Source organism: Gopherus flavomarginatus, chromosome 3 (assembly GCF_025201925.1).
Source record: "Gopherus flavomarginatus isolate rGopFla2 chromosome 3, rGopFla2.mat.asm, whole genome shotgun sequence".
NCBI lineage: Eukaryota > Metazoa > Chordata > Testudines > Testudinidae > Gopherus > Gopherus flavomarginatus.
The window spans coordinates 50,970,812-50,985,740 of record NC_066619.1 but is presented as its reverse complement, the minus strand read 5'-3'; the positions used below and the strand labels follow the sequence as shown (position 1 = coordinate 50,985,740).

Sequence of the window (14,929 nt, the reverse complement as noted above, 5' to 3'; positions counted from 1 at the left end):
TTGGTCCAACATCTCTCGACAGAGACTGGGGGCCAAATTCTGCTTTCATGGGCACCAGTGCAACTCCACTGAAGTTCATAGGTATTGTGATGGGTTAGATCACAGAAACCCCATTGGGAGCTGCTAACTGATGTGCCAAGACTACTTCTGCCCCTGCTTTCCTGCCCTGTCAGCTTAGGACTTCAGTGCCCTGCCTGGTTTGAGCCAGATTCAGTAGCCTGCTGCAAACCCAGACTAGATCTGAATCAGGTCCCCTAACAGCTGTAGGCTTGACTGAAAGCAGCTTACAGAAATGTTCTTATCTTTAACACTCAGATGCCCAACTCCCAGTGGGGTCTAAACCGCAAATAAATTTTTTTGACCCTGTATAAAGCTTATACAGGGTAAACTCATAAATTGTTTGCCCTCTATAACACTAATAGAGAGATATGCACAGCTGTTTGCCCCACCCCTCCAGGTATTAATACATACTCTGAGTTAATTAATAAGTAAAAAGTGATTTTATTAAATACAGAAAGTAGAATTTGTGTTTCCAAGTAGTAACAGACAGAACAAAGTGAATTACCAAGTGAAATAAAACACACAAATCTAAGCCTAATACAGTAATATAATTGAGTACAGATAAAATCTTACCCTAAGAGATGTTTCAATAAGTTTCTTTCACAGACTTGACGCCTTCCTAGTCTTGGCACAGACCTTTCCCCTGGTACAGCCCTTGTTCCAGCTCAGGTGGTAGCTAGGGGATTTCTCATGATGGCTCTCCACTTTTCTCTGTTCCACGCACTTATATATCTTTTGCATATGGCAGAAATCCTTTGTCCTTCTGGGTTCCCCCCCTTTTCCCACTCTTAATGGAAAAGCACCAAGTTAAAGATGGATTCCAGTTCAGGTGACATGATCACATGTCACTGTAGGACTTCATTACCCACTTGGCAGCACACACCTATACAGAAAAACTTAGGCCTGGTCCACACTACACAGTTAAATTGATTTAAACAGCGTTAAATCGATTTAACTCTGTACCCGTCCACACTACAAGGCACTTTAAATCGATTTTAAGGGCTCTTAAAATCGATTTCTGTTCTCCTCCCCAACGAGAGGAGTAACCCTAAAATCGATATTACTATATCGGTTTTAGGGTTAGTGTGGACGTAAATCGAAGTTATTGGTCTCATTCCTTTAATGTAGCTACCCAGAGTGCACCGCTCCAGAAATCGATGGTAGCCTAGGACCATGGACGCACACCACCGAATTAATGTGCCCTAGGCCACGTCCAGACTACCCGCCGGATCGGCGGGTTAAAATCGATCCCCAAGCGCACTTATATCGATTCCTGAACTCCATCAACCCCAACGGAGTTCCGGAATCGACATGGAGAGCCGCGAACATCGATCCCGCGCCGTGTGGACGGGTGAGTAATCCGATCTTAGATATTCGACTTCAGCTACGTTATTCACGTAGCTGAAGTTGCGTATCTAAGATCGATTTTCCCCCCCCCACCCCCCAGTGTGGACCAGCCCCTAGTGTGGACGCACAAAAATCGATTTTATAATATCGGTTTTATAAAACCGGTTTTAGTAATTTCGATTTTATGCTGTAGTGTAGACATAGCCTGAGATGTAAAACAGAGCCATCTGCAGTCAATTGTCCTTGTTAATGGGAGTCAAGATTCCAAACCACTATTATTGGCCCACACTTTGCATAATTACAATAGGCCCTCAAAGTTATATTTCATATTTCTAGTTTCAGATACAAGAGTGGTACATTTATACAAATAGAATAATTGCACTCAGTGGATTATAAGCTTTGTAATGATACCTTACAAGAGACCTTTTGCATGAGGCATATTCCAGTTACATTAGCATATTTTTATAAAATCATATAAAGTGCAACATCACAGGTATGCATTAGTGTAACTGAGAGGAGATTGCTGAAAATATACCAATGAAATTAAAAAGTGGGAGAAACTGCCTATGCGCTTCAGTAGCAAAGCTGAAATTCTGAAAGGAATATAATCTCCAGACTCTATACACCATACACAAGTTTCTTTTTAAGTTCTCAGCCTAATTTTTTCACAATTTATTTAATGTGGCTAAAAGAACTCAAGAGTTTCCCACGAGATAGTTAAAAAGGTCTTGGTAAAATGACAGACTAGGTCTATCTGATCTTCTGTTTTACTGTGTAGCCTACCATTTGAGAGACATGGTCAGATGGATTCCTAACATGTAAAGCACTTACTGATACAAGCCACTAGAGCTGTCAAGTAAGGAGGGTCAAACTTTGCCCTTCTTTTATACCCAAACTTCTTTCTTTTCAAACTCACCTGTCCCTCTCAAAAGGAACCCTGCTGTTGACTCATCATGGGCTGATCTTAAGAACATAAGACGGCGATACTTGGTCAGACCAAAGATCCATCTAGCCCAGTATCCTGTCTTCTGTCAGTGGTCAGTGCCAGGTGCCCCAGAGGGAATGAACAGAACAGGTAATCATCAAGTGATCCATCCCGTTGCCCGCTCCCAGCTTCGGGCAAACAGAGGCTAGGGACGCCATTCCTGCCCATCCTGGCTAATAGCCATTGATGGACCTATCCTCCATGAATTTATCTAGTTCTTTTTTGAACCCTGTTATAGTCTTGGCCTTCACAACATCCTTTGGCAAAAAGTTTCCTCTGGCCAACTTTCTTCTTTGAAACAACTTACCCTGATGAGTAGGAAAAGAAACTTCAGAAGAAACCTTTGGGAGCAATAGAATATTAAAATATTATTGGATCTTCAGAGGATGGTTCCATTATACCAGTGGTGCCCAAACTTTTCTTGTTGCACCCCACCTCTTTACCAGTAATGGAAACTTCCATGCCCCCCTCCATAACATCACAGTTGGCCAGCAGAGGAGTTTGGGGTGAATGTGGAGATAGGGGCAGAACTGGGAATGGGAGAAGATCTGGGGCTTGAAGTGGAGTTGGCCTGGGCAGAGAGGGAATAAGGGCAGAGCTGGGCTGTGGGCGGAGCAGGGGCCGGAGCGAGGCTGGGAGTGGGGCTGGGAGCAGAGATGGGGACTGGGAGCAGAGCTACAGCTCTGACTGTAGCTGGGAGCAGGGCTGGAGCACAGCCCACGGCCAGAGTGGAACTGGGGACATAGCAGTGCTGGGGGCTGGCCTGAACACCGCCGTGCCTCCCCAAATGCTTCTTCACACCCCTCTAGTGGGCATGCCCTACAGTTTGGGGACCACTGCATTATACCATTTCAAATGTAGATCTAGTCTCCTAGATTCACGTACCCAATTTAACCTTAAAATCAGTTCTTCCATCAAAGCCATTTTTCAGTGTATTCTTGAACTTGCTACACCACGCTGAAGGGATTTGTGTCTAATTTCACTGATCAGTCCTACCAGTGGCTTAATGTGATCACACTCCTATCCCTCTCATCAATATAAAACAAAATCTTGAATGACTATTACCTTCCAGGCTGCAGATCATCAACATCACTAATTCACTGACCACTCACCCACCTTCTTCCCATACAATCTCTGATCTTGCCTGAAAATTGTCCCTACATGGGAAACCATCATCTGCACCCAAATCAGAGGCACTGAATTATCATTATCCCTCCATCAAACTTTGTCTCATTGATCTGAATGAAGAGCACTTCATGCCACTTTAGCTTCCCATAATAATGTGTGTATTATACACTGAAACTTACCCCTGAGCAGAGGTCCAGTACGAGTTAGGCACCATCTGTATCCCACTCAGATGTGCTTAATTTTACTGCTGCAGTTTGCCTGTCCTCGCCTCCTCTCTCTCCACTCTTCCCCTTCTAGCCTTTCTCTGTGATTGCCATTAATATGGCTCTCCCATTTTCCTCTTCTTACTCTTTCCTCCCTCCTTTTTTTGTCCTGTCTTTGCTCTCGTCCAAACAAAGCTATGTCTGATGTTTGGCTAAGATTTATTTATACTCTTATATAAGTTGGTTTATATACTTAGTAAGGATGACATGTGAACATAAAACAGCTGTTCCGAGATTTTATTTCTTTTCTGCTTTTATTAGTTACCCATACACATTGGGTAAATTATTTTTGTATGGATAACATCCACCATCCATTCTGTGTCTCTGCTGAATTTTACTTTCAGTAAATTCTGAAAATAAATTCCGTAACAACAAAAATAGGAGAGCAAGACACAAATCTTCCGAGTTCCACTGAAATGAAATGTCTCCTAGACACACAACATTAATTATTATAGTACTCTCCATTCCTCTTGGTAATCCAGTTTATGGTCCAAAATTTTCAGTTTATTCAACTCTAGTCTAGCCTAAATTATCTCTATAAAAATCTTTCTTTTACATGTAAATTACAGTTGACTATCCCTGAAAAGTATTTTGTAATACTTTGCAAGATGGTGAATATGCTTCAATTACATTTGCAGTGTTATTGTAGCCATGTTGGTCCCTGGATATGCAAGAGACAAGGTGGGTGACCAGTCTTTTATTGGACCAACTTATGTTGGTGGAAGAGACGAGCTTTCAGGCTCAACAGAGAAGAAGAGTTCTCTGGAAATTGAGAGCTTGTCTCTTCTACCAACATAAACTGGTCCAATAAAAGACATTACCTCACCCACTGTGTGTCTCTCACAAATTACATTGACATTTGGTCTCTATATTCAGTTATTTGACTGAATTATTAAAAAAAAAGATGCTTGAACAGTTTTGTAATATTTTGAGCAAGTTGAAGTCTCCTGCATATACTTTAATTACAATAAAACAAATAGAGACTGTGTATGCAGTGGGGATTACCCCATGACTGGGATTTAAATCTGGAGGCCCCACTGTGTATGTAAAAACCATTCTTGACGATAGGGAGCAACTGTAATTCAGTCAGGTTCATGTAACTCATTGATCCTAGTGGGCAGGATTTCAGGAACTGCCAATGCAGAATACTAAGTACAAAGTTATTCAGGAGTTCTGAATCCCCCTTCTCTTCTGGTTACGGAGACAGTGGTGGGTGCAGTAACATTTTATTGCTGTTCTCCCAACAGGCCCCCAATGGCGGCAAAGAGGAGACTTGCAGCACCACCACGTCACCATTTAGCTGGCCTTTCTAGCCACAATTTGTTTTGGCTCACAAACGGAATATCCTGTGGTGTCTTTTAATAAATTATTAGTCACTATCAGATCCTAATCTGGGAAAACCATTATCCACTTTCAAGATATAAGCTTTCTGTCTTTCTTTTTTGGAAGCCAAGGGAAACATTTGATGCCAGATTCTGTCTTTGGATGCACATATGCAACTACCATAGACAGCCTTGGGAGTTTTCATGTGTATCCAAGGGTGGAATTTGGCCCTGGTGTGTTTATTTGCATGCCAGTCCCAGTACTCATTCAGTTTGGAGCCATTTCATAGCTGTGCTGATTTCTGAACTCTGAGAGCAAACTGAAAAGTGGAAATTTGTCAGTGAAGGGCTGAAATATTACATGCTTTCATTTTCTGTTTACTAATCTGAGACCACCAACTATATAGACTCATAGACTTTAGGGTCAGAAGGGACCAATGTGATCATCTAGTCTGACCTCCTGCACAAAGCAGGCCACAGAACCCTACCCATCCACTTCTATAATAAACCCCTAACCTATTTCCGAGTTATTGAAGTCTTCAAATTGTGGTTTGAAGACCTCAAGCTGCAGAGAATCCACCAGCAAGTGACCCATGCCCCATGCTGCAGAGGAAGGCAAAAAACCTCCAGGGCCTCTGTCAATCTGCCCTGGAGGAAAATTCCTTCCCGACCCCAAATATGGCGATCAGCTAAACCCTGAGCATGTGGGCAAGACTCACCAGCCAGCACTCAGGAAAGAATTCTCTGCAGTAACTCAGATCCCATCCCATCCCACATCCCATCACCGACCACTGGGCATACTTATCTGCTGGTAATCAAAGATCAATTGCCAAAATTAAGCTATCCCATCATACCATCCCTTCCATAAACTTATCAAGCTTAGTCTTAAAGCCAGTTATGTCTTTTGACCCCACTACTCCCCTTGGAAGGCTGTTCCAGAACTTCACTCCTCTAACGGTTAGAAACCTTGGTCTAATTTCAAGTCTAAACTTCCTAGTGTCCAGTTTATACCCATTCGTTCTTGTATCTACATTGGTACTAAGCTTAAATAATTCATCTCCCTCCCTAATATTAATCCCTCTGATATATTTATAAAGAACAAGCATATCCCCCCTCAGCCTTCTTTTGGCTAGACTAAACAAGCCAAGCTCTTTGAGTCTCCTTTCATACGACAAGTTTTCCATTCTATATGACTTTAATTCAGACTGGAACAGAATAATAGCTTTTAGTACTGAACACAGGACTTTTTGTTCATAGAAGCCTTCAGTTCAGTGTCTGTTTTGGGTCTCAGAATGTTATTCAACACTGGAGAAATCAGTGGAGTTATTCAGGATTTAAACTGGCAAAAGAACTCAGAATGCGGTCCATGATTTTTTTAAATCAAAATGTTGTTAAAAGGATTTTTAGCCACAACACCCAGCTGTGGTTCTCTCGTTGGCTCTGAGTTTACATATATAAATTGATAATTCATAAATTCTCTGTTATTCAGAGATTAATTACTAAACATATGGTGTTAATACAACTGCCTTTTTATTATATATAAATGCTATGGAGTCCATTGTTCCATTCAAAATGTGTATATTTGCAAAATTGCACACTAACTAAGAATATGCAGATCTGCCTCTTTAATTCCCATATTTGAGAAACCTCATAATCTTACAAAAGTTTTGTTCTCAACTGTTTTTTTAACTTTGAAGCAGTAAATCAGCTCCCAGAGGTGATGAACTTGTGGTACTGCTGCACTCTCTGACTTGAAGTGATTTTCATTATATACAGCATTTACAGTTTGATTCAGTGGCTCTCCGCACTCCCACTATACAACTTTTTCTAGCACCCGTCAGCTCCTCTTCTTGTCAAGAGCTGGCCAGCAGTTAAACTAGTTCTGGCATGATGCCTGCTTTTTTTGGTGCCAGACCATTCAAAAGGCATTAAAATAATGACAGAATTGTGGAATACAGCCCCATGTTTGGAATAATGCGGAGGCATCCTGCTCCAGCAAGAGCTCTAGGAAGTATTGTGGTTCAGATGCCTCCTGGAGCTTCTGTGGGATGCTGCTATATCACGACTCATAAAGAAGGTATAATGTGTGCTCCCCTAGGAGGGGCACCAGCTCTACTGGCTGGTTAAGAGAAGTGGAGAAGTTCACAGTTCATTTGCATTGAGTAGCACTATTAGCAGCATCAGCACCATGGAATCCTCACATTATGCTCTGAGCCTAAGGACTCCCATTGTACCCAGCCTCTCTGTGAAGGATGCAAGAGGTGCCTTCAGCACCTAAGAAGGGGCCTGGCACAGTCTGGTCCTTTGTATTGAAAAACAGTACAGCAATAATGTGATAATAACAGATTCCTTTAGCACCTAGAATTGGCTACTGTCATGTGAAAAAATTAAATAAAAAGGAGTGTTGTATCTTTAGTGTGAAGCTTATCCTGTAGCTTGTACTATAACTCAAGGACAGCCTTGCTATGTTATATTTTTACATGACATTTATATTATAAAATATAAATTTACACCTACTTTTTGTCTTTTTGTTTTACAATGCTAGATTGGTGAATTATTGAGTACTACACACCCTGCCAACAAAGCCAGTTTAACTCTGTTTTGCCCTGAGGAAGGGGATTGGAAAAATTCAAACCTTGACAGACATAACCTTCAAGATTTCATCAACATTAAACTCAACTCAGCATCCATATTGCCTGAAATGGAAGGACTTTCTGAATTCACAGAGTATCTGTCAGAATCAGTAGAAGTGCCATCACCCTTTGACATTTTGGAACCGCCAACATCTGGAGGTTTCTTGAAACTCTCAAAACCCTGCTGTTATATTTTCCCAGGTGGAAGAGGGGACTCTGCATTGTTTGCAGTGAACGGATTCAATATGCTTATTAACGGGGGATCTGAAAGAAAATCTTGCTTCTGGAAACTTATCCGACATTTAGACAGAGTGGATTCCATTCTGCTCACCCACATTGGGGATGATAATCTACCAGGAATCAATAGCATGCTTCAACGAAAGATAGCTGAGTTAGAAGAGGAACAGTCACAGGGTTCTACTACCAACAGTGACTGGATGAAAAATCTGATCTCACCTGATTTAGGAGTTGTATTCCTCAATGTTCCTGAAAATCTGAAAAACCCTGATCCTAATTTTAGGGTAAAAAGAAGCATAGAAGAAGCTTGTTTCACTCTCCAGTATTTAAATAAGTTGTCTATGAAACCAGAACCTCTCTTTAGAAACATAGGAAATATCATTGACCCTATCATTCTATTTCAAAAAATGGGAGTAGGCAAACTTGAGATGTATGTGCTCAATCCAGTCAAAAACAGCAAAGAGATGCAGTATTTTATGCAGCAGTGGACAAGTACAAGTAAAGATAAAGCTGAATTACTGCTGCCAAATGGTCAGGAAGTAGATATTCCAGTATCCTATCTGACCTCAGTCTCATCACTGATCGTATGGCATCCAGCAAATCCTGCAGAAAAAATAATCAGAGTTTTGTTTCCAGGAAACAGTACCCAGTATAACATACTAGAAGGACTGGAAAAACTCAAACATTTAGATTTCCTTAAACAACCAATGGTTACACAGAAAGACCTTACTGGTAACATACCTAGCCCAGCAGTAAAACAAGCAAAGCTGAAACAGCGAGCAGACAGCAAGGAAAGTCTCAAACCTGCCACAAAGACACTATCAACCAAGACTGTCAGAAAAGAATCTAAAGAAGAAGCATCTGAACCAGCAAAGCCTAGTCCTCCAGAAAAGCCTCAGAAAGTAGAAAGCAAAGAAAAGACTACAGTAAAAAAGGAAAAACCAGCAAAAGCAGAGACAAAACCTTTAGTAACAGAAAAAGATATGGCAGCTAAGGAGGAGCAGCTAGTGAAATCCGAAACTGCTGAAAAACAATCAGCAGATGTCAAACCAAAAGTTGCAAAGGAGAAGCATGTGAAAAAGGAAGTGAAAGTAAAATCTGAAGAAAAGAGAGAGGAAAAAGAAAAACCAAAGAAAGAGGTTTCTAAGAAAGAGGAGAAAACTCCTACCAAGAAAGAGGAAAAACCTAAAAAGGAAGAAATCAAGAAAGAAACAAAAAAGGAAGTGAAAAAGGAAGAGAGAAAAGAGTCTAAAAAAGAATTAAAAAAAGAAACTCCCCAAAAGGAAGCTAAAAAAGAAGAGAAAAAGGAAATTAAAAAGGAAGAAAAAGAATCCAAAAAAGACACCAAAAAGCTTCCAAAAGAAACAAAGAAAACACTTGCTCCTTCAACTGAAGCCCGAAAGCTTGTGACAAAACCTAAAGCACAAAAGAAAGAGGAATCTGTTAAAAAGGAAGCTGGGCCTGCTGAAAAACCAAAGGAAAAAGGCAAAATTAAGACAGTAAAGAAAGAGAGCAAGGTCAGTGAAACACAAGCTGCTGTGGCTGCAGTAGGAGCAGTTGCCGCAGCAGCAGTAGCTGCTGGAGTAGTAGCTAATGGAAAAGAACTTGAAGCTGAGAGATCCCTTATGTCTTCACCAGAGGATTTAACAAAAGACTTTGAAGAATTAAAGGCTGAAGAAGTAGAAATAGTAAAGGAAACAAAGCCTCAGGTAGGGTTAATAGAAGGTGAAGGGAAACTAGCTGACTCAGAACAAAAGGAAGCACATGAAATCCAGAAAGAAAAAGTAGATACTGAAGTACCTGCTGACTCTCCTGATGAAGGCATAACGACCACTGAAGCTGAGGGTGAATGTGAACAGACACCTGAAGAGCTGGAGCCTGTAGAAAAGCACAGGGTTGATGACAATGAAAAATTTGAAGATGAAGGAACTGGTTTTGAGGAATCATCTGAAGCAGGTGATTATGAAGAAAAGGCAGAGACTGAGGAGGCTGAGGAACAAGATGAAGATGAGGAAGAAAAAGCAACATTGGGCATCACAAAACAGGATATTGGCGTGGCAAGAGAAATGGGAGAGACTGAAGCTGATAAACATGCTAAAACTAAAGATAAATATGTTGAAAAGGCAGAATCTGAGGCAGGGGATGAGCGAGCTGAAGAAGATATGGAAGAGACAGTTGAAAAGGCAGAAACTGAAGAGACTGAAGAAGAAGCTGAGGAGGAAGACAAAATGGAGGATGTCAGAGATGAAGAAGAGGAAACTGAAAAAGTTGAAGCTGAAGAAGATTATGTTATGGCTGTGGTAGACAAAGCTGCAGAGGCTGGTGAAGTTGAAGATAAATATGGCTTACTCATAATTACACCAACTAAACACTCTGAACCTCAGTCCCCAGCTGTTGAACCAGCATCTTCTATTCATGATGAGACTTTACCTGGGAGTTCAGAAAGTGAAGCAACTGTTTCTGATGAAGAAAATAGAGAAGACCAACATGAGGAATTCACTGCTACTTCAGGTTATACTCAGTCTACCATTGAAATTTCTAGTGAGCCAACACCAATGGATGAAATGTCAACTCCTCGGGATATCATGAGTGATGAAACAAACAATGAAGAAAGTGAATCACCTTCTCAAGAATTTGTAAACATTACTAAGTATGAGACATCACTGTATTCTCAAGAATTTACTAGACCTAAACTCTCTCCACTTCAGGATGCTTTCAATGGTTTATCTGAAGGATCAAAAACAGATGCCACAGAAGGTAAAGATTATAATGCTTCAGCTTCTACTCTCTCACCACCTTCTTCATTAGAGGAAGACAGATTCTGCAAATCTTCCTTTCAAGAAATGTACCATCAAAGAGAAAATGAAATCAAAAGTACTGCTAAATTACAAATCAAAGATACCTTTTCACAGGCATTTGATGAAAAGCATAGCCCAGCTAAGAGTCCAGTTCAGAGTCCATCACCTCCGTCACCAGTTGCTAAAACACCACTAAGTGAACGTAGTGTGAACTTTTCCCTGACTCCCAATGAGATTAAGGCATCAGTTGAACCTGTAGTGCTCACTGCATTGCCTGACCAACATCCAGAAGTTATTGAAGAGCACTGTGTCAGCCCTGATGATAAAACATTAGAAGTGGTGTCTCCTGCACAATCTGTTGTTGGTAGTGCAGGCCACACACCTTATTATCAGTCTCCCACTGATGAAAAGTCCAGCCGGCTTCCTTCTGAACTCATTGAAAAGGCAGCAGAGGCTCCGGTTAGTTTTGAATTTAGTGATGCCAAAGATGAGACTGCAAAACCCAGAATAAGCCCTATGGATGAGCCTGTGCCAGACTCAGAATCGCCTATTGAAAAAGTTCTGTCTCCTTTACGAAGTCCACCTTTGATAGGTTCAGAGTCTTCATATGATACATTTTTGACTGCTGATATAAAGTCAACTGCCAGACTGACTGAGAGTCATTTTGAGGAGAAAAGTGAAAAAGAAGAGTCCCCTGTTCAGATAAGCCCAGTTTCTGAAGTCACCTCTGTGGATCTTTTCCAAGGACAACAAGATGAAAAAAGTATGGCATTTATGCCAGCTAAAGGTTTTGGTCTAGAAAAGAATATGGGGGATATTGAAGCTACCAGTTCTCAGTCTCCACTGGTTTTGGATGAAGGGAAGCTAGCAGGAGATGTCTCTCCTACACAAATAGATGTTAGCCAGTTTGGATCCTTTAAAGAAGACACCAAAATGTCAATATCTGAAGGTACAGTCTCTGACAAATCTGCAACTCCTGTTGATGACGTTGTAGCAGAAGACACGTATTCACATATAGAAGGAGTTGCTTCTGTCTCCACAGCCTCTGTTGCTACTAGTTCATTTCCAGAGCCAACTACAGATGATGTTTCTCCTTCTTTACATGCTGAGGTTGGATCACCACATTCTACAGAAGTTGATGATTCTCTTTCTGTATCTGTTGTACAAACACCAACAATTTTTCAGGAAACAGAAATGTCTCCATCTAAAGAAGAATGTCCGAGACCCATGTCAATTTCTCCACCAGATTTTTCACCTAAAACTGCACAATCAAGAACACCAGTGCAAGAGCATAGATCTCCTGAGCAGTCAACTATGTCAGTAGAATTCAGTCAGGAGTCCCCTGAGCAGTCTTTGGCAATGGACTTTAGTAGACAATCTCCAGAACATCCCACAGTAGGCACTAGTGTACACCATATATCTGAAAATGGACCAACTGAAGTAGATTATAGCCCTTCAGAGATACAGGAACCTACTTTTTCACATAAGATATCCCCTGTGGAGCAGACATGTTATACTCAAGAAAAGGATCTTTCAGAGATTATTTCAGTATCTCAGATTGAAGCTTCACCCTCAACTTCATCAGAACATACACCTTCACAGATAGCTTCTCCACTGCAAGAGGAAACTCTCCCAGGTGTCATGCCACCCAGAGATATGCCGCTGCATTCTTCATTTACTTCAGAAAAGATGCAGAGCCTAGGAGAAAAGCTTTCACCAAAGTCTGATTTATCTCCTTTAACTACAAGAGAATCCTCTCCTTTATACTCTCCTAGTTTTTCAGATTCACCTCCTGCGGTCAAAGAAACAACTGCTGCTTGTCACTCACCATCACTATCACTTCATGTGTCCTCAGATAAAATATTTGGTTACCATACCTCAGTAACACATGACACAATACAAGACTCTCTAACAAAACATAGTCCAGAGCCTTTAGCCTCCACAGAAAAAGAAGCTGAAAAAATCACCAGGTCAGCTGAGGCCATTAGTTATTCCTACGAGACAACTGGGAAAACTACTAGATCACCAGAGGCCATTAGTTATTCCTACGAGACAACTGAGAAAACCACTAGATCACCAGAGGCCATTAGTTATTCCTACGAGACAACTGAGAAAACCACTAGATCACCAGAGGCCATTAGTTATTCCTATGAGACAACTGGGAAAACCACCAAGTCACCTGAAGCTCCTAGTTATTCCTATGAGGCAGCAGAGAAAACCACTAGATCACCAGAGGCCATTAGTTACTCCTGTGAGACAACAGAAAAAAACATCATGTCACCTGAAGCCATGGATTATTTTTATGAGAGAACTGGAAAAATCACCAGGTCACCTGAGGCTATTAGTTACTCCTACGAGCCAAGAGAGAAAACCACCAGGTCACCTGAAGCCATGGATTATTCCTGTGAGAGAATTGGGAAAACCACCAGGTCACTTGAAGCCGTAGAATACTCCTATGAACCAACAGAGAAAACCACCAGGTCACCTGAAGCTGTGGAATACTCCTATGAACCAACAGGGAAAACCACCCGGTCACCTGAAGCTGTGGAATACTCCTATGAGAGAACTGGGAAAACCACCCGGTCACCTGAAGCTGTGGAATACTCTTATGAGAGAACTGGGAAAACCACCCGGTCACCTGATGCTGTGGAATACTCCTATGAGAGAACTGGAAAAACCACCCGGTCACCTGATGCTGTGGAATACTCCTATGAGAGAACTGGAAAAACCACCCGGTCACCTGAAGCCGTGGAATACTCCTATGAGAGAACTGGAAAAACCACCCGGTCACCTGAAGCCGTAGATTATTCCTTTGAAACAACTGGGAAATCAATGAGATCACCTGAGGCTGTTGGTTTTGCCTATGAGACACCTGGGAAAACCACAAGGTCACCTGAGGCTGTTAGTTACTCCTATAAGACAGACGTACATTTTACTGCAGAAAAATCATCTCTAGCAGAAACCCGTCAAGATGTTGATTTATGCCTTGTGTCTTCCTGTGAATACAAGCATCCCAAAACTGAACTTTCACCCTCATTTATCAACCCGAATCCCCTGGAGTGGTTTGCAAGTGAAGAACAGTCTCAAGAACAAGAAAAGCCATTAACCCAGTCTGGAGGAGCCCAGCCACCTTCAGGAGGAAAACAGCAAGCACGCCAGTGTGACGAAACTCCTCCCACCTCAGTAAGCGAGTCTGCTCAATCTCAGACCGATTCAGATGTTCCCCCAGAGACTGAAGAATGCCCTTCTATTACTGCAGATGCTAACATTGACTCAGAAGACGAATCCGAAACCATTCCAACTGATAAAACAATTACATACAAACATATTGACCCTCCACCAGTCCCAATGCAAGACCGCAGTCCTTCACCCCGGCACCCAGATGTCTCAATGGTAGACCCAGAAGCTTTGCCTGTTGATCAGAACTTAGGCAAACCTTTGAAGAAGGATCTGAAGGAAAAGACAAAAACTAAAAAGCAGGGTACTAAGACCAAGTCTTCCTCACCAGCCAAAAGAAGTGATGGTAAATCAAAGCAGGTGGCTTCACCAAAGCCAGGTGGCTTAAAGGAATCTTTAGACAAAGTTTCCAGAACAGCTTCTCCAAAGAAGAAAGAGTCTGTGGAGAAAGCAGCGAAAAATATCTCTATTCCAGAAGTAAAATCTTCCCGTGTTGAGGAAAAAGATAAGGAGGCCAAGAATGCAACAAATTCCACAACATCGAAGTCTGCAAAGACTGCAACTTCAGGTAAGGAAAGATCAGGAACTATGTATCTCAGGAAAAGATGTGGGGCCAGGCTCTCAGCTGGTATAGTTGAGCTATCTTGATATTTCATCAGCTGATAATCTGGCCTGTGAGGTGTGCCTGAGGAAAATCCATGTTTATTAAAAATCCATAGTATAAGGTTTCACATTTAAATTAATTAAATTCACTGAATCAACTCTTTAATCTGGAAAAAGCTAATAATTTAGGTGTGTTAATTGATATCAAACAATTAGAGAGGCAATGTATGAAATATAGAGTGCAATTATTATTTGTCCAGTTTGTTAGCCAGCTGCTATATGAAAAGTTAAATGAATAGTAAGCAACTATTTTCTTCATTATAATCATAATTTAAACATAAAATTGTAACGTGAACAAGCCCGTTACTTAGTTTGA

General features: G+C 41.3%; 1 protein-coding gene across 1 annotated transcript in view; it reads left to right on the top strand.

Annotated features, from left to right (window-relative positions):
• MAP1B (microtubule associated protein 1B) overlaps positions 1 to 14,929 on the top strand; it is a 111,869-nt gene that overhangs the window by 85,479 nt on the left and 11,461 nt on the right. Inside the window, exon 5 of the mRNA XM_050945255.1 lies at positions 7,651 to 14,518. Coding sequence (XP_050801212.1) covers positions 7,651 to 14,518 — 6,868 coding nt within the window. The remainder of the gene's footprint in view (positions 1 to 7,650; positions 14,519 to 14,929) is intronic.